The 20546-nt window shown below is 28.4% G+C and overlaps 2 protein-coding genes across 17 annotated transcripts in view; both read right to left on the bottom strand.

The window, feature by feature from the left end:
* Window positions 1-10944, bottom strand: part of LOC106688756 (early estrogen-induced gene 1 protein) — a 120171-nt gene extending 109227 nt beyond the window's left edge. For 3 of the 6 annotated variants that reach the window (XM_014433366.3, XM_014433368.3, XM_014433370.2), the window contains exon 1: window positions 10237-10944. In XM_014433366.3, coding sequence (XP_014288852.1) covers window positions 10237-10382 — 146 coding nt within the window. In that variant the 5' untranslated portion in view covers window positions 10383-10944. The remainder of the gene's footprint in view (window positions 1-10236) is intronic. The other 3 variants (XM_014433367.3, XM_014433372.2, XM_014433371.3) reach the window with 3 other exon arrangements.
* Window positions 10945-11280: 336 nt separating this feature from the next.
* shi (dynamin-1 shibire) overlaps window positions 11281-20546 on the bottom strand; it is a 36527-nt gene continuing 27261 nt past the window's right edge. For 4 of the 11 annotated variants that reach the window (XM_014433357.3, XM_014433360.3, XM_014433356.3 and 1 more), the window contains 2 exons: window positions 18210-18323; window positions 15354-15684 (listed from right to left, as the gene is read on the bottom strand). In XM_014433357.3, coding sequence (XP_014288843.1) covers window positions 15582-15684; window positions 18210-18323 — 217 coding nt within the window. In that variant the 3' untranslated portion in view covers window positions 15354-15581. Of the gene's footprint in view, window positions 12164-13740; window positions 13761-15353; window positions 15685-16079; window positions 18324-18501; window positions 18725-20546 lie in introns of those variants that run through there. The other 7 variants (XM_067048728.1, XM_067048726.1, XM_067048727.1 and 4 more) reach the window with 7 other exon arrangements.

Genomic DNA, 20546 nt, shown 5'->3' with positions numbered 1-20546 from the left:
TAAGGTAAATTATGAATAGTAATGTTAAATAAATGAATTGATTGTAGGATCATACAAATAATGGAAACTTTTGTAATAGATTGTCCCTGAGGATGGCCGAATTGGTCGAAACGTTGGACATGTGAATGAAATAAATGTTTTGAGACTATAATTTGGATAGTGTTGTTGAATTATTTAGTAAATAATTGCCAGTCTCAAGAAAGAAATTTAAAGATTATAAATACAATCTTTTAATTAATCTGTTACTTAAATTCTAGTTGGGTGAGAAAAAATATAATTATTTATAATATTAACGAAATAATCACCTTAAAATATACGGATTATTACAATGCGTAGTCACTAATACTCATACTACATGGTACAGGATTACTATATTATAGTAAACATTGTATCTAATAGAATGTTTTAATTAGTTCTACATTAACACCCCATTTCCATGTTTCTTTTTCTATAATTTCATTTCCAATAATCTTATTTCCAGGACTTAAGATTCTATTTACTTGAAGTCCCTATGAAGATCCCTAAGAGATTTAAGATACCTAAAATATAACCAAATAAAATAAAATCTTTACAACAATATAGGATAAAAAAAAATCATCAACAGATTAATCAATATCAACCGAATCATAAAACCGTTTTATAGTGAAATGCAAATAATTGATTTGATTTTATATACACTTGAAAGAAAATATATAATTATACAATAACTAATTTTATAATAATAAATATATACAAACAAAACGTGCCAGTAGACGTCAAACGCAGTGTAAATAGTGCATACGTGTCAACTCAAAAGTACCCTTATCTAAAATTTAACGTCTAGTCAAGAGTTTATTTATTAAACTGTCATTAAATAAATAATTCTCTTATGACAAGATAATAGACTTATAAACATTTCAAGGGAAAGAAAAAGCACTCGTGGATTAATTATTTCAAACATATTTCCTTATGTTACAGGAAAATATAATTTAAAAAAATTTCCGAATTCTGGTTTGAGTTACAGTATGCGTTTTTTAAGAGTAAAATGTTTATTATATTCAACCACAATAATTTTAGCAACTATAGCGTTTGATAGATATACTTGAAAGAGGTTCTAGAGGCAAATGAAGGGCAGAAGGCAAAATATAACGAAAATTCAAAAAAATATTTTATATCACTGCTACAGAAGTATGACACAACGGTAAAATTATAATTTTACAGGACAAGTAAAAAAAAAAAATATATTCCAATTTATATTAATATACTGGCCCATATATGCGGTTTTATTCTTATATGAAAATTGTTTATAGACATTATGGGTTACAATTGTAACTTTTGGGACATTTATTAATTTATATAATAATAAATATCAACCTCACAGTAACCAGTACCATGTAAATACGTGATTGTTATTCTGAAAATATATCATCAATTTAACACTTCCCGCGTGATAGGAGTAAGGAAAGCAATTAAAAATATGAAGAAAACGTTTATTTGAACAAAAATAAACAAAAAGTATAAAACAATTTAACAAAATAAAGAAGTTCCCTTTAAAAAATTATAGGAAAACAGGAAATTACTTATTATTTAGTTTTTTATTAGAAACTACAAAATATCCTCTGAATAAAATTGAACCAACTACACAGAAAATTTATCTTATTTAAAATATATCAATAATCATATCTATAAAACTTTTTTTTTTAATTTAACCAAACTAGAGCGTATATTCTATAATTATAAGCATATAGATATCCATAGATATGATAACATAAAGTTTTTATTTTTATTGCTTATTATTTATTCCATAAATTATGCCGTAGACTGATGTCATTTTGTGACAGCTCTACTAGCTATGGGACAGTCTATAGGGCGATCGTAGCAGAAGGCGTAATTCCAATCAACGGTACTATCTTTGGGATAAGCTCAATTTATTTATTTTTTTTTTTTGCCACTATTAAGGTAAAGCAACGATGCATCTAAGCTACGACATTAATGATTATTTTCACTGAAGAGGATACGGATGTGGGATCTCTCTAGAGAGCACCTGAAATATTTCTGAAACCCCGGAAGAGTTGCCACTGGCGCTACTCCACTTCCTCTTGTTCGTCATGCCTTTATCTTCAATTTACGACTATACTTTTTCCTTTAGACAGGCGTGAATAATGATTGAGAAAAGGAGGTAAACATCATCACTATTGTGCTTGCTATTATATAGTGGAACATAGGGAAATGTGATTAGAAATTATATCCTGCTATTTTAAGAAAAGGACAAAGAAAATCCAGCAATACATAAAATAAAGAGCAGGGAAACACATGTTTCAAAAAATGATTCCCCAAATTTTTACACGAAAAATCATAAGTAAAAATGCATTAACCATGATATTGTCCTAGACCATATTAATTACGCAAGAAAAAACATTTATCTCCAACGTGTTGCGTATAATAATACCGAAATCCCGAAAAATCTCTTAACATCTGTTCATGTGCAATGATAAAGCCAGCTCTGATATACAGCTACTAGGCCTGGACTCTAACAGGTACTCCAGGAAGCAGATTCGAGAAATTTGAACGGTAAGTCCTCCGGAAAATTACAGGAGCGATCTGGGTATCAGAGCCTTACCAGATGGAGTGAGCTGCTTGCAGACTGTTCAATCAATATGTCATGATATGAAGACAAGGAGGTTAAGATGGACGGGACATGTGGCACGAAGCAATCCACCAGGATCTCTAAACAACAATGAAAGCCATAAAGTTGGCGAGAGACCATGTGGGAGGCCAAGCACTAGATGGAAAGATAGAATCAACAAAGATGAAAAAGAATTGCATGCAGCAAACCGGAAAGCAGCAGCCCAAGATAGGCAGGTGTGGAGAAGCCTGGTTCGGGCGCCACGCAATATAGCAAAATTAATCAGAAAAAAAATAAGAAAGCTTGACATTTCATTCTCTAAAAAATGACTACTAAAGGAATTGAAAATACATAAAAATGAATCACTGAAACGGATTAATCAAGATAAATTAATTAACACATTAAAAGAATAAGTTCAGCAAAATATATGCTAAATTAGATTACAACTGTGTAGTAATTTTCAGGAGAAAGAGAATAATCTGTACTTCATTCGACTAATTTTTAAAGGGAGAAGAGAGCTCCTAAATCTAAATTACCAAACGTGGTAGGAAAAACGGGACGGGCGGGATAAACGGCAGGCCACTCAGGGGAAAGTGAACGGAAAAAAAGCTGCCTTAGAGGGTGGCTTTGTTAGGCTCGCTTTTTTTTCTTGACCTGACCCTAAGTCATTATAACCATCTGCACTTCCAAGTCGGCTCAGTTATATGAAAGGAACAAGATGAAGTAGTAGAATAAACGACAAAAGGCGAATTTTTTGTTTATTTGGCTTCGGATCAAAAATTACAATTTGCAAAATAGTATAAAAAGAAATAGCATCTTAGAGAATACGGTATAAAAACTTTGAAGAAATAAATTAATTTAAATATATCAAGAACATTTCTAATTGTGAGTAGGCAGTTAATAATAATAAGTGTTTTTTAGTTATAGTTTAAAATATTTAAAAAAAAATTCTATTAGAGATCCCACAATTAAATAAGGATATTGGCGCAAAGAAACAAATTAGGGGAAAAAACGCAAGAATTAAAAATAATGAGATAAGACTAAATGAATGTATAAATAAACAACTAGGAAAATCGGCAAAGCTTCACAATTCATAGATTTAGGGATTTAGATAGATTAATTGAATATAATGTAAAGTTTGGTATAAATTAATATATTTAGCTATTTAAACATTGAATTAGATGTAAATACTTCTAAAAACATTTATGGAAGTAAATAACACTATATAATAAAAATATATGGTAAAAAAAAAATAGAAATAACCTCACCACGAATCAACCATTCTACACGAAACATTGGAATGGTTTATGGTTCTATAAACTGCACCAAAGGGCCCAAACCGGATCTAACTATACAAATAAGGATCAGAGATATAAAATAATCATTTAAAATTTTGTATTAAGTTGTACCCAATATTTCGCCCTTATAACGGAATTAAATCTAAATTGTAATTTTTTAGGAGTGAAACAAAATTCATATTCGTTTTTAGCACCATTAGGAAGTACGAATGCGTATTTTTGGAAAAATCTGAAAATCAAATTTTTCTACCCAAAATTTTAACCTTACAATATATTGAAAAATCAAATAAATATAAATAACTTCAACAGGACCCAAAAAATCTTCAGGCAACTCGGGAGTGGTTTAGAGTTCTATTAACTGTGCCAGAGGGCACAAACCGGATCTAATAAAACGGATTAGAACCGGAAAAATTTGGAATAGCATATAACCTTCCGGGTAAATCCTGAACACTAAGCAAAAAGCCACAACACAATCGGATGAACCGTATGGCAGTGCATAAAGTAGCAACAAATAAATATTGATTTTTATATAATAGATAATAATTGTAACATGAATATGGACGGACAGTCTGAAACGTCGGAGAAATTTTTTTTAAATGTAAAATTGATAAAAAAAATAATAAAAGGTTGAAGTAAGAAGACTACTAGATAACTCAGAAAGAAAAAAATTATTTATATTATATTTCTATAACGCTGTCTAATAACTTTTTGTTTTAACCTCTAAATCCATAAAACTTATTTTCAGTTTCGAATTTAAAAAAATAAAAACTTTTATTATATTTTATCTTATACCATTTTAAAATTAATTGTAACTATCTCCTGCAATGAAATATACACTTCACTTCTCAATACGCGTATGCGGTCTTGCTGCAGTAAAAATGACCTGGCAAAAGATTAAGCATAAACAGCGCTAGAATGTTTCTTGTATTTTTAGTTGTTTCTTTTGGCCATTCACCCGTCATCTGAGACATTATCGCATTCCTGACAGAAAACGAGGAAGCAGATGTAGGCCAGCGGACACCTGTCGTTAATGACGAGTTCCACAATAATGGTATTTAAACTGCAAACAAATGGTGTCGGAAAGATAGAATGGACACATCAAAGCACACGGACAATGGCCTAGAAGGCGAAAATTATGAACCAAACTTCTTTTATTATTAACACAAACTTTAATGATCCACTTTTACACTCAACTATTTATTTTTAAAAAAACTTATAACGTTTCGGCCCTTAGGACATTTTCAAGGAGACAACCTTACTCATTGAATTGTATTTTTTTCAGGCCAATTGCCCATGTCTTGGCATTCTTTTGTATTCTTCAAAAATTGTCTTTACTTTTCTATTAACCTCATTAATTAACAATATTCTATTTTTGTTAATGAAAAAGGGAAAACAATTTTTGACGAATAGTTTTGTACTGAAATTATGTGGTTTATACAAAAAATGGGCAATGAGCCTGAAAAAAAGACAATTTAATGAGTAAGGTTGTTTTCTTGAAAACGGACCAAGAGGCGAAACGTTAGAAGTTTTTTTAATATAAATAATTGGTGTTAATAATAATATAAACCACTCTCAAATAATCAATATATTAAATCAGTAATATAAAACTTTATTTTATGCTTTAAAAATTCTTATTTTAGGATTTCATAAGATGGGATGACCTAATATAAATTTTGTCCCTACCAACAATACAACGGTTTAACTAAAGATAAAAAAAACGTACTACAATCGGGAAAGTCCGGACGGTCTCGGCTTCCCCTTCGAATAGCTTGTTTCAATTTTTTCATTCAGTCCTTCAATATTTTCAATTAATTAAATATTTCTTATTTATAACATTGAAAACTGGTTATATTTTTACAAATCAACAAAATTAAAGGTAATTTAGAAGAAGATTTTTTTGAAAATTCATCATCTAAGCCCTGTTAAACTATTTTAATTAGGATAAGACCTATCTTGTATTAAAGACCACTTAATTGCTCATTGATTCACCAAGTTTAATCAAAATCGTTTGAGCTGTTAGTGAGAAAACCGAAAAAAAAGGGGAAAAATCGTGGCATTTCATTTGGTTATTTGGATTCAGAGAACCTGTTTTTAGGCATTACGTAAGTGGCATGGGTCTATTGAAGCCTTTTTTTTTTTAGTTTTACGACAATGTTTTAAATTCAGAGCTATGAATAATTCCCCTCCCCTCTTAAATCCCTTCGAACTCGTAACCTGCTTGTGCCAACCAACTCCTTCCACATCCTCAGTTGATACCCCACTAGGAAGAATGAATTCTAGTCACAGCAGGAAGGTGAATCAATAGCTTACGGACCGTTATAGATATGGGGGTAGCACCATTTATAAAGTTACCAACTTCTTCGGAAGTTTCCTAGTTGAAGCGCTTGATGAATTCAGACTTTAATAAGTGGTTTGTACAACTTGACATTAAAACAAAAGGAAGGTGGTCCCCGGGTGCGACCAAAAATAACTCAAATAATAAAAAATATTTATTATGAGCCGAAGTTTCGCCACACTTTGCAGGGCTTCATCAGGGCTAAAAAAAAAAAAAATACAAACAACTAAAAATATGAAATAGAGTAGAACTCATACTTTACCATTTATGGCCCTGAAGAAGTCTTGCGGAGTGGAACATCTCAACCGGAACATCTTTTATTAGTTTACCACGGTAAATCTATGATCTTCCAACCAATTATATTAAAGAATTACTAAACCCTAAGCTCATTTTGGACCTCCGATTTATTAAAAAAACATTTATTTTGCTCTCTCATATACATTATATTTTATTAAAGGACTCTATAAAAGAGAATACAATCATATTAGGCAATGAAATAAATAAATCACATAACTTCACTTGCCATCATCCTACAATATTAATTCACACCTACATAATTCACAGTAGCAATACTTTTCAGTACTAATTTTCCAAATGGCCCTTTCAGTTGACAGAAATATAACTGTTTACTAAAATTTACATCTTGATCTTGACCATTTATTCAATCCCAAGTTGCTGTAGAATCAATATTAAAGATACTAAGAATGATTTAAAATGGTAAATAATAAATCAAAAAAAATGTGACGCCTTGTTTTGGTCAGGATAGAGTTCATCAACGTACTAAAACAAACAAAACTAAAAACAGAGATAAAAACGGAGTTTAGGCTTACTCTAGTTAAAGGTATACAATGAATTCTAATTATACAGTTTATATCTGCAAATTGGTCACTGATATGAAATGATTAGAAAAATGAAGGGTTTTCATAAATCATAGAAAAAAAACAAAAACAATCCTCTACATAGGAAGGTAAGTAAAATGGATCTATCTATTTTAGTATTACCCATCACTGAATTAAAACAAAATATACAGTTACTTCAAATCTACTATAATAATTTAGGCTTGTTATTCGTATAACAAACTGTAATCACAATTGCATTTCTTTGCTGCTGGTATGTAGACGATCGCCAAGTTATCCCTGATACCTGTTATACTTACGGACCATTAACTATTGGTAAAGATTAAAACCAACAGAAAGATACTGATGTCATATAGTAAGAGAGTATCATGATAGCTTCTGGTTAAATGGGTCATGATATACCATCGTTCAGGTTTTATCGGCGTTTAACTCGTCGGGAGCGTCCCGGTTTACGACCTTGATTTCCCACATCTCCACATTATCTATCATCTTACAGCATAGACTGCCGAATTACGATTCAGCACAATGAATCACAGAAATTCTGGAATCCACATTCCGGTTGAACGGTTAATCATTACCTAAGGCATTAGTTTTATGAAGTACCAATCCCATTTTATCAATAAAAAATATATAGATATAAGGAAAAATTTATGATCTGATTTAAATTATAGGTATGTAATATAAAAATGGTCAATCATTTTTATAAAAGGGCATGCTGATAGTATAACTCTAGAAAGTTAAAAAAAAAAGTAATGAGCACTATTAATCACAACATTTCCTTAAAGAAAACAAATCCTTAAAATCACCAGGTATGAGAATACTTTCAAGATCAAACACTATTACAGTACCAATTAAAGTATGCACTTACTGAAAATGATAATCACAATAATATGCCATTAGTAGATTTCAGAAATAAACAAAAAAAAAATTATATGTTCAAAACTACTAGTATACAATAAGAATAAGGAAAGAGGGCTTAAGACTGTTTTAATGTCAATAGATATTTAATTCCTGTATACATATCTCTGCTGTTCTTGAATATTGGACATTGAGAAAAAAAAAAAGTTTTTTAATTTTGTTTTTGAGGTATTCCATTGATTGTATCACAAACTGCATTTAATTTGTAACAACTCTAATAGGTTTAGGAAAGTCTGTAGGAAGAACTCAAGTATAATACCACAGTCCATGGTACTATACTTAACATGGATCTTTTTAGAAGAGCTTCCTTTACTTTTAAGGAAACTTTAATAAAACCCAAAACTTTATTTTTCAGGAAGAATATTATTTTCTTACTCTAATGCAATTAATGTAAGTAATTATAATTAAAATGCTTTGACATATTGAATCGATGATTACTGAATGGGTAATAAAAGAGTAATGGATTTTACAGCAAGCTGATATTTAGAGCCTTTCACAGTTAATAAGGTACCAGGAGCATACTACAGGAGGATCTTTAATTATTCATAAAAAATGTATTACGACAGAAGTTATGAATGTATTCAAGGGCCATTCATTTAATGCATTCATGTGATTTAATTAATTCAACATCACTAAGGAGTTAATGATTATAGTTGTATTGATCAATTATAGAATTTTAATAATCAATTAGTTAGAAATTGATTTCAAGAGATGGATTGCAGATATGTAATTGCAAATACTGATCAGTTAAAAAAATATAATTATAATTATATACATATATATATATATATATATATATAATATAATGTGAATAAAATATCTTTAATCTTAAGTCATACATTAAAAATCTATTTTTATCTATTAAAGAAACAATTTAAAGATATACCTTGGGTACCCTTCATTCGTTCATGAATTATTCCAGGCAACTATGGCCTTAAGTTCACTTGTTTCGACTAAATACTGAGAGTAATTCCAAAATAATAAAAATTTTCTAAAACCGGTCTTTAACCATATTATTTTATAATTGTCGTAAAGAACAATATCCACGTAGACAAAATAAATTCAATAATTTACTCAATAGAAAATGTAATTGATATATTTAAGCTTTTGATGTAGCATTGGACCTTCATTATATTGGTAAAATATTTTTAAAAATATAGCTTAAACCTCTTGAAACTGATTCAATCTCTCAACACATATCAACAGTCCATTTCAATTTTCCCATTTATGTAAGAGAACAATAAAAAAAGTATACAAGTAAATAAAAATATGAGCAATGTGTGTTCTTTGTATATAGAAATCATTAAAGGAAATGAATGGTTTTGTAATACTGAAATGAAATTAAAGATAGTTTAAAGTCATGAAGAAATATTTAATGCAAAAAATAATCAGACTAAACTAAATAAGAGATATCTATAACACCATATCTACATAACATAATGTATTATTCTATTAATTATATATACCAATTACTTTGGGGATAACTGATGTCATTTTATGTTATCAAGAAACTATTAGTATTTTTTATGATAAATAAACATTAAGGAATATGATAATCTGTAGACATTTAATATCTCCATTATCTCTCATGTAAATATCATCAGCTATACCTAAAATAACCATGCCACAATATTCATAACAATTCATAAGACTAATTAACTAGGCTCCATGGAGCAAAACACAAAACGAATATTTATATAATTTAATGGTCCAGTTTTGTAATAGTTGCATCCTATTACAGAGCTGTTCTTTAAAATCATTAAAACTTCCACTAATATTCTAAAATAGCATTATTTCTCATTAAAATGCATAAATAGAACTAAATTAACTAAGCATATGATTCCTTAGCAACGGTTAAACTGCATAAAATATAAAATCTTAAAAGAATAATCTAAAATCAAAGAAACTGACATATTAAAACTCAGGACATCAACTGAAATAATTAAAAACAAAGCCAGATATTACAACTGAAACCTAGGATCGACTACAGTAAAATATCGACAATTGATGTGATAAGGTATTTGAATTTAATCTATATTTACTTCATACAATCCACCTTATATTGTGTTTATATTTCGAATAGAAGCAAAATTTGATTTTTGCTGCTCTTAGTTCCTGATCATTAATATAATAAAACTTGGAATTTACTCATAAAGAATATTTTTAAATTACTAATACTGCACTGAAACATACTAAGACTAAAATATAACAAATTAAAATTACCTGCTAGATGTTTCCATGAAATTACCACCATCCAAGAGTCGAACTTTAGCAAAAAGTACACCATTTAGGAAAGGTACAGCAGTAATTTCTTCTAAACATAACAGAACCGTAAATTTATATTTCTTTTTCTTCATCATAAATGCCATTTCACTATTCCTTCACCACAAAATACACTTTGCTTGAAATTCAATGTTTTCTTTTAAAAAGCAGCACATATTTACTTATTTTCACAACACGAACTATAAAATGACCTTAACAATATATTTTAAAATCTTATATCGTATAAATTAAAAGATGGAAGAAAATTCATTGAAGCACCGTTAAATACTAATTTTGTGTACTTTAGATGAACTTATATTTGTCAATGAAGCAAAGAGATTTGTTCCGATTTCGGATATCCATAAGTGTTCCTCAATGTATAATATTCTAAAGTGCATTGCATTCCAGATATCTCAAATAGTATAAAATCATAGCACAATTAAAGGTGAAATCAAAGAATTCGAATGCTATGTTCAAACAGAGATTAAGACGAAACAAGATTTAAGGGCCTAAAAAAATAATACATCGGTTTTCTAGTTAATTGTAAACTGTGATAACTAAGAAAATTCTTATATCAATCACTCAACATCCCGAGACGACTGCCAACCTCAGACTACACGCGTAGACAACCATTTTATCGTAGTGTCAAAATTCCGAAACCTCGAATACAACCATTGGTTCACTGCAGACCAATCACAAGCTTCCATACTAACCACACCGCCTCCTATATCTTGCTATGTACTTGAACATTTTTGACAGATACTTCAACGTTTTATTTTTACAGTTTAAATAAAGATTTTATAAAACTTCTATTTATTTTTAGTGAAATGATTGCTGATTCTTAGAAAAAATAATATTAATGATTAGAATACCATTCCTTATTTTCTAAATCAAGTAGGTGCAAAAAATTAAAAGATTTAATGTATTTATCACAAATACATAAACATATATATGGGTATGTACATCAATATACACACATATATATGTATAGTTTATTCCATAATTATACAAACTCAGGTGTATAAAAACATAATATATATAATCAGTAAAAAGCTATAATTTACATAACTATTAACAATACTTTTATATATCACATTGGTAGTAGATACTAAAGTACTTTACATCCATTAATATGTAGGTTTAAGCTAGAACAAATTACTAAAAATCATTCATACAACTATTGTTATATATTCTTTATAATCTACCTGCAAGGCATAAAAGATTACTTTCAAATTATTACATATCTTTCAGGAATCCAACAAATTATTAGGAATGTATTTGTAATATTTACAATTTATTGGTAACTAGATTTAAATTAAATATACAATGATTCGATAATGTATTTTTAAAAATATTTACAGGTAAGTGATGTTTATTATTTACATGGATATAAAGATGATGTTATCTGTTTCATACTTTCAATTTTACTTATTAATATCATGCATACATTTTCAAATCATTCATTAGCAAAGGGTTTTCAGCCAATCATGGAATACTTTGGTATAAATAAAACTACATCAAACTTTGTGACATTAAAAATAAATAACTCATAACTATAAAACATCTATATTCTAACATTATCGGGATACTTTATTATGCGACAATTTGAAAAAATAAGTCAATGAGTTCATCTAAAACATATTCAGTGTGAGCGATCTTACACAAGAAAATATATGTTTCTCAACATCAAAATTAAACTAATACAATAAGAAATAAGTACCACTGTTTAAAAGCACTTCTCTTCAATAAAAATATTTGAAAATGATTCAGTTTCAGTTAGAGTATAAAAATATTCTGTCGAACATTCATTCAAAACTAATGAAGCTTTCCAAGGTACTGACTATGAGGCCTTTCGGGAAGTTTAGGTTTTGCCAAATTAACTGGGCGTCTACACAAAAACAAAAAAAGAGAGTTAAAAAAAAAAATAAAAAATGATTGAAGTAAACACAAAAGAAAATTTAAAATGAAGAGTTATAAAACAATCAAAAGCAATTTAACACTATTTCTGTTTCAAAATAATTTTGGCTAGTATGAAAAAAACATGAACATTTAAAACCTGAATATTCTTCTGAAATATAACTACTTTTTCCAGCCAATAAATATTACCTCATGATTATATCTTTATATATTAAAATTTTAACAGATAACTGTAATCTAATTATGAAAGTAAATATTTGCCTGAAATAAAAAAAAAAATTTATACTATTTCAATATAAATTTTGTAGTATTTTTAATTTGATTGTATTCAGATATTACATTTTTGTGTTGTGTCACTTTTCATGTGGGTAAGCGATATTTTCTAATTATTAACTTAAAACTTCAGTTATATACGATCTTATCACTTCTTTGAGACTTATTTTATTGTTTGAATGAAATAAATTGTATCTATTTCATTCTCAAATCCTCTTTGTTAATATTTTAAATGTCTTAAGTTACGGCCAGCCTGGCCATCCTTAATGACACTCTTAATTATATATTTGCACCTAATATCCAGCTATTAAAATTTTTTGCAGGGTATTCTGCCCAGGTCTAATAATTTAAGTCAAATTAACACATTTTTCATATAATTTTAAAACTTTTAATTAAAATTTATCTTACACTATTATAACTCACTTATCAACAATGTTTTTGTTTTTTTAAAGTGAGTGATAATAGAGTAAGATAAATTAAAAGTTTTAACATTAAATGAAAAATCGACAAAATATGTTAATTTGACTAAAATTGTAAGACCTGGGCTGAAAAAACTAGTAGAATAGTGGATGTGAGGTTGTAACATTGGACATTTTAAACATTAATAGTGTTTGAGACTTAAATGGATACAATTTATTTTATTTAAACATTAATACTTCACAGTTTTGCGAAATAGGTCCAACCAATGCATTAGTATTTTATTTAATGAAGAATAAAAAAAATTCCATTATAATTTTGATTTAAGCATACCTTTTCTAATATAACATACCAATCGTAAAGTAGGGCAAAAATTAGTTGTGTCCATAACAATTATAGCTATGGTTTTATTGCAACTAATTTAAACCTAATTCTGTTAATAATAAAATACGAATATTCAGTAGTTAACAGTAATACACATTCTTTGTGTTATAAACCTGATTTTTCTAGGTTTAAGTCTAGTTAGAGTAAAAAACCAATTCCCCTCCCCCTCTCAGAATTAAGAGTTTTCCTGACACTACTAAGACTGGTCCCGTAAATTCCTGGCTGCAAGTGACCTAAGCCTTATGGTTTATTATTTGTAAATTACTCTGTTGGTAATTCCAGTGCTAAATAATAAGACTCATTAACTCTAGTCAATATAATTTTATTTATTAAAGGGTCAATGGGTTATTATTTTAATCATAGATTTTTAAAAAGACTGCATGATCAGGGCTTCCTCTAGAAAAGTAACATTTTTGACCTTTGGCGCATGTTTCTCACAAATTATCCATCCCAAACAATTACTCTTTTCTGTTATGACTTTTCTTTGATATTATCTAGAATCATAAGGAATGACATTTAACATTTATCATAATAATAACATAAATTGGCAAAATGTTCAACTGGTAATGTTAGTAATATTAGTGTATTTTAGACTCCAGTTTATAGTAGTTAACCATTGCTAATTTATAAGCACTGCAATTCCAGAGGAACATAATAAGAATAAAACAAAACAATGACCATATAAATTAGTCAAGTTATTCAAAAGAAATAGGTACCGAGCATATACTTCTTAAAAATCATAAAATACAGCCGATTATAACTAGGTCTCTCTGGAAATATATTTGTCTTACAAAAAATATTACAGAGTAATGTTTCCTTAAACAGTTGCAAAAAAATAGTCAATATTTTTGAAGATTTAAGAACAAGAAGTTAGCGAGTCCAGTTTAACCTCCAAATCACCCCCATTGCCCTTCAGTGAATTTAGAACGCCTATTAACCCATGGTACTCAACCTGACAAAAGTTTGTTATTTTTCTGTCAATAGAACATGTAGAGTGGCAGGAATTGAACCCATCACATAACTTAATCAGTAAATGTCACCCATAATCTAATCGAGGAGCCAAGTAAGTATGAAAATAATAGTCTTCACATGTCAGTACTATTCATTCATTACTAACAATTATTTAAAAGTTCTATAACTTATGTTAAAAGAGATTACATTTTTAATAATAGAGAAATTTTTGTCAAATGCTATTATTTCCAGTAATCTAATTGTACCATATTTTTAATATACTCCTCCTCCCTAGCAATAGTATACATCATCGACTTTAAACTACAGGACAGCAGGAATGATTTTTGTTATTCCTAAAATATTTTTTTTGAAGTGGATAGTTAAAAATCCATCCAACCACAGCCTAATTGGAATGAGCAGCTATTTGACAAAATTAGTAATGATCAAGGAGAAAAGATAACCAAGGTAGTGTAGAATTAACTAAATCAGGAAGATTAACCAATATACTACTAACAAAAACAGCAGTGGGTTCTATATACCTCAGAAATGACAAGCCATATGTTTATTTATTTTTGCTTTCTAACAACTGAAGGTATAGAAACTTAGTATACACGCAGTAATTTAAAAAAAATATGTTCTTATAAACAGCTGGCCCTATTTGGCTAGAATTCGCAGAGAATATCATGGTCTAATTTGAAATTTGAAGCCGAGGGAGTTGAGGCATCGGTCTTAGCAACCTCAGAACTGCTGCGTCAATTCGAATCCAGCCTGGGGGTTGATTTGTATTTCTTGATGGTCCCACTGTCTTAAAAGTGAACCCTCCCACCATGATTAGAATAGGGTGTTTACCTCTAGATAACCTCCCCTCCGCCCCTGTATGTCAGAAATGACCAGGCAGGGTAAATTAAAAAAAATCATGGTATAGGACAAATTTTCATAAATTCTATCCTCTACTTATGCTTACGTATGAGACAAACTAATTTCTTGGATAGACTCGTCTTGCAGACTTTATTCTCAAACTAAAGATTATTAATCTTAAAATTTACACAATTATGTAAGCAATACAAATAAGCTGAAAAATTGTAATTTATAGAAAAAAAAATGAAGGATAAGAAAGTAAAAAAATAAAATAGAAATAATGAGGAAGCTATACACACCTTTTTCTTTTTTTTGACATACTTTGAGAATAATGTTAAGCTTAGCAACCTAGATCTTTATGGCAATACAACAATTATTAGCTATATTATGATCCTCTTAACTAGATCTAGCCCCCAAAAGTGTACACATTAGTTTAACACTGATTACCCTGTTAAGAATTCATTCCCTGTACAACCCGAAACTTCTTAAGCCAATATAATTCACCATTATAATATTACTTCAATTATCTTTAGTACATGGTCATGCAATTCCACATTCAGTAGCCATCTCAATTCTCCGGTCAATTCATTCTTCATTGGGCAGAATATTCTATGCAATATAGAAATTACAAAACATTCACTAAATATCCAGTTATTTAATTATTAATTTATTTTATTCATAAAAAAAAATTCCACAAATTAAAAGATTTTAATCATTTTTTTGCAATATTAAATCTCTCATCATAAGGTTCAAAACTTCATAATTAATAATTATAGATCATAAAATAAAAATAAAATAAAAAAGCATCAAACAATTAACACCTTTGTTAAAAAATCTCGCATGCAAAGCGTTACAAACCTTTAACAAATGCTAATCTGAAAGAAATTTGGTTATACCAGCACCAATAATATATTAAATGAAGCTCAGTCCAGGAGAAACATGTGATACGATGATTAACAAAATATACAAAAATAAATAGGACAAAAACACAACAGAAGGCCAGGGAATGAATACACCAACAAGGTATATATTTACATACAAATAGGCAATACATTTCCTATGTTAATATAATAGCTTGACTAACATTTTATGTTTTATATGATAGCATATGTAATCCATTACAAGAAATAAATAAATAATTAACACAAAAAATAATTTATGAATATACATACTTTTCTTTCCATATAAACATTAATTTTTTTAAATGTATGTATGTATATTGATTATACACAAATATAAAAGGAGTGAATAAAGAACCACAAATCTCACTGGTTTTAGGAACACTAATCATAGATCATGAATTTAGATAAATGTGACAAATTAAAAAAAAATATATGTATCAACCTGAGATTCATTACTTTTTTTATCTTTTTAACAGTATTACATAATTATTTTTTTCCAATTCTTTGCTAAACTTAAATAAACTAAGGCACTAGAGCAAAGTATAACACAGAAGAGGAATTTATTTAAAAATATATTGTTTTAACTATTTATAAATTAAAACAAAATCCTATCTTCAAGAATATTTAAATGTATACTTAAAGAGTTCATACGATATACATAGGCACTATTTGCTAAGATCTATAGAATAATACTGCAATTTATCTTAAGATGAACACAATTATCTATGTTTACAAAATACATGTTAACCTAATATTTTCAAATAGGTAACAAAATTATTGATTCACTCATAAAAGTCAGGATATTTTTTCATCCATTATGGAAAATGAAGATGAATGAAATCTTAATCATCAAATAATAATAAACATTTTTTTTTTAAGTAGTAATTTGAACACGATTATACAAAATCATTTCAGCTTGTCCCATTATAAATGCATTACAAAACAACATACTCATAATTTTATTTTGCATATTGTAATGCACAACCTGGAAAGTGACCTATACTGCAATCACTTCAAAATAATTTCGAAAAACATTATTTATAACGACTCCCTAATCGTATAAATGTCAAATCCAATATGATAGACAATTTACTAACTACAAAATTAGTTTGAATATACTGATATATTTGAATAGTTCTAAACCACAATGAATCCTATGTGCAAAACTGAAATAATGGCAACTATAACTGCCCTTACATTTCATGGGAGTTTTTACAGAGCTATACGAATATAGTAACGACATTTAACTGTAATATATTTTGGAGGGGACAAAAACTGTTGAATAGCAAAGGACAATAATCGTTATAATGATTTAAGTGCAAAATTGAATAACCATTAACAAAATTGCTAAACGAATAATACAGTATAGGCCTGGTTTGTAAGATTACTAATAACTACATGACTGGCTACATACAATCACCTAGCCAAATTAAGCTATATTATTGAGCAAAAATATTAAAATGACTTGGCATTAACTGACTGATAAAAAAAAATTTAATTATAAATATTTTGTAAAGGATTGATTGCTACACAACACCAGATTTTCTAGTTAAGTAGATTATATTAATTATATGGTGCATTGTACAATAAGTTATTTGTACTTCACATATACATATGCTTTGTCATGTACTTACATATATGCATTTCAAAAACAACACTTACAAAGGATTTTATAAGTGGCCCATGAGTATATATACATATATCTCTTTTTATATGCACACACACCCATGTATATTACAACAAGAATACTTATACTACCTACTTAACAATATTTAACAATTGGTAAACTCTAAATAATATAATGTACAATTTCAGATCTATGGAATGATGCAAATAATAACTAAGATAAAATCAGAAAAGATAGAAAAATATCAAATAAAATATTATAGGAAGACAGATTAAATAAAAAAATAAAATAATTGTTATATATGATAATAAGTCCAAACAATATTATGAATAAACTAATGAAACGTATACTGTGGTAAATTAAAACAAGAAGCAAAATATATGTTATAAAATTTTCATTATATAATCGTTTTGATTACAAAAATCTCATTAAATGATATAATTTTACAATTATATTTATAAAGATACAAGTTTCCCAAGTCTAAACTTGCTAACAAGGCTTTTACAATCAACAGCCATTACTATATACAAACAAGATATTCAACAATTAATCAAAAATAGGTTGACAAACAATTATTAGGCGCAAATATTTTAAAGCTGACCTACTTGAAGCGTGAAGAAAAAGCGTTGGCAAGTTCGTTCACTGCAGCTTGAGTAACCATTTTCCCAACTTCCTGCTGAACTCTTTGAGGGATCTGTATTTGCTGCCCACTACCGCGCCTACCAAACCACATTTAATTAGCCCCTAAGTGTTTTCTCACATCTTTTACCAAATACATTTTTTCAGGTTGTGTATATAAGAACTAAAACATGTTAATAACAATTCTTACATAGATTTATATTTACAAACAAAAAGTTTCCTGGTTATATAGTATTGTTCCGCAGTTTTACACTTAACTTTTCCTTATTTTTTTAAACTTATTTAATCTTTTTTTTTTTTTTAGAATAATGCACATTTAATAAATGCAAAAATTATATTGCCAATAATATTGCTTCCAATCGTTTTAACATTCACGGAGTAATAACTCTTTGAAATTCATATTTGATTTATTTAAGAAGCAATTAACAACATGACAGCTGGAAGAAGTGCTGACAACTGAGACGGAGCAGTCTAGCGTCGTCTGAAAGAAAACAAAACCCCACAATGACACACAATCACAAGTTAGTCAAGCACATGCTAAACAAAACTAAAGGAACATGGACAGACATTAAATTATTATTATGTTAATAAAAAGAATAATAGATAATGTGGAATCCTTAAACACAAATCATCTTGCAAACAGGCTCATTCCCAATAAAACTAGGCATTTTTTTTTTGTTAGGCTCAGCAAATTTCCATTTTTCATAATTTAAATTATTCAACTAGACACTGTGAATGTTTTGAAACATTTAAGTCCCAGATTCAAAAAATGTATTAAGTTATAAATGAAATACTGAAAAGAATAGTTTTTGTTGTTAAGCTGCTGAATAGCAAGATAGTAGACCTAAAATATCTACTTATGATTTAAACATTAATAATTAAGTATTATTATTTTACTATTGAGGGATTTTGGTTTGTTTCAAATCACATAGATTGTGACAATCATAAAACCAAACTAGAACTAGTGGCCAAGATAGGAATAATGGAGTGAGCTCATATTATTCATCATTTAACTCAATATTAATTGTTAGTTTTTGGATATTATATTTCTTTTTTTTTTTTTAAGAATCAAAGGCAAATTAGTGAATTTTTCATGGTTAAAACTAAAAAAACTTACAATTTGTGCAGAAAAACTTTAAAATGTTCAAATTGTAACTTAAAATGAGCAATATAAAACTTGAATCAGTAGGCATCTTTTTTCAAGATCCAAATTTCTGTTGAGGTTTGGCTGATTTGAGGCTAAAGAGCATAAGATGGCAATGCCATGAAAATTCAGTATAAAATTACGATGAAGTTTCTTTTGATAGCGAAATTGACTTTGTAACCACCAGAGCACTTCTTCTTTTCACAACTCTCCAATTTCCAAAGGAAAGAAATATTAGATTCTCATAGAAAATACAATTTTAAAATTTCGAATAAGTGATTTTTCTAATCCGACGCATCCTGAAGGCATAAATCGCAAAAACAGAAAACTATTGTCTGCAGTTATTGACAATCTATGCATAAACTTTTTTTTAATATCGCTATAACGATTCTGAAACATTTTGTTTTCTATCGATATAATAAATAGTTTATTTAAATAATAATTAGGAGAATTTTTTAGATTTAACAGAGAATTTTCAAACCCAGGCAATTTTCCCAGTTATCTCTTGTATTCCTCGATTTTGGTGTGACTCCTATAACTAAACAATTTCTTGACTTTTCTTAACATGGTTGATACGCTATATACCCTGCTTATATAATGGCTCAATTTCCAAAACATTGACAATGGTACGATAGGGATATAGGGTTTTGAGGCTCACAGGAGAGGAGTGCATGACAAGGTTTAGTAGAGCTAGGATTAGTAAGTGTTAACTAAATATAAGACCAAAACCACAATATATACCATAGACTTCAGATAATCCGTAGCTAATGGTGGGTTTACACATGGGCAATTATTTAGTTCTTTTCAAATTATTTAACATTAAAAATAATTATGTATTATTATTTTTAATTACATAATTTCTATTAATTATTAGTTTATTTTTCATTAATTGAATGGCTTGGAACAATACTATAGAGCTATTTATAGTGTTTGTTTGTCTAATATGATGTCGTTATGGACTTCAACATATCTGCATACCATATTATGGAATCTAAGGTTCATAAAATATTAAATAAGAATTTTAGGTTTATTTCGAAACTGCTCTACTGAAAAATTTTCATTATGTGTCGTTATATTCTTGCCATAAGTTCTTCAATTCTAATAATACCTAATAAATAAATAATTACTGTTGAAATTACCTTCTTTCTATGAATATATA

The sequence above is a fragment of the Halyomorpha halys genome, unplaced genomic scaffold, assembly GCF_000696795.3.
Source record: "Halyomorpha halys isolate HHAL.00 unplaced genomic scaffold, Hhal_1.1 Scaffold1196.1, whole genome shotgun sequence".
Lineage (NCBI taxonomy): Eukaryota > Metazoa > Arthropoda > Insecta > Hemiptera > Pentatomidae > Halyomorpha > Halyomorpha halys.
This window is presented reverse-complemented; position numbering and strand designations above follow the sequence as displayed.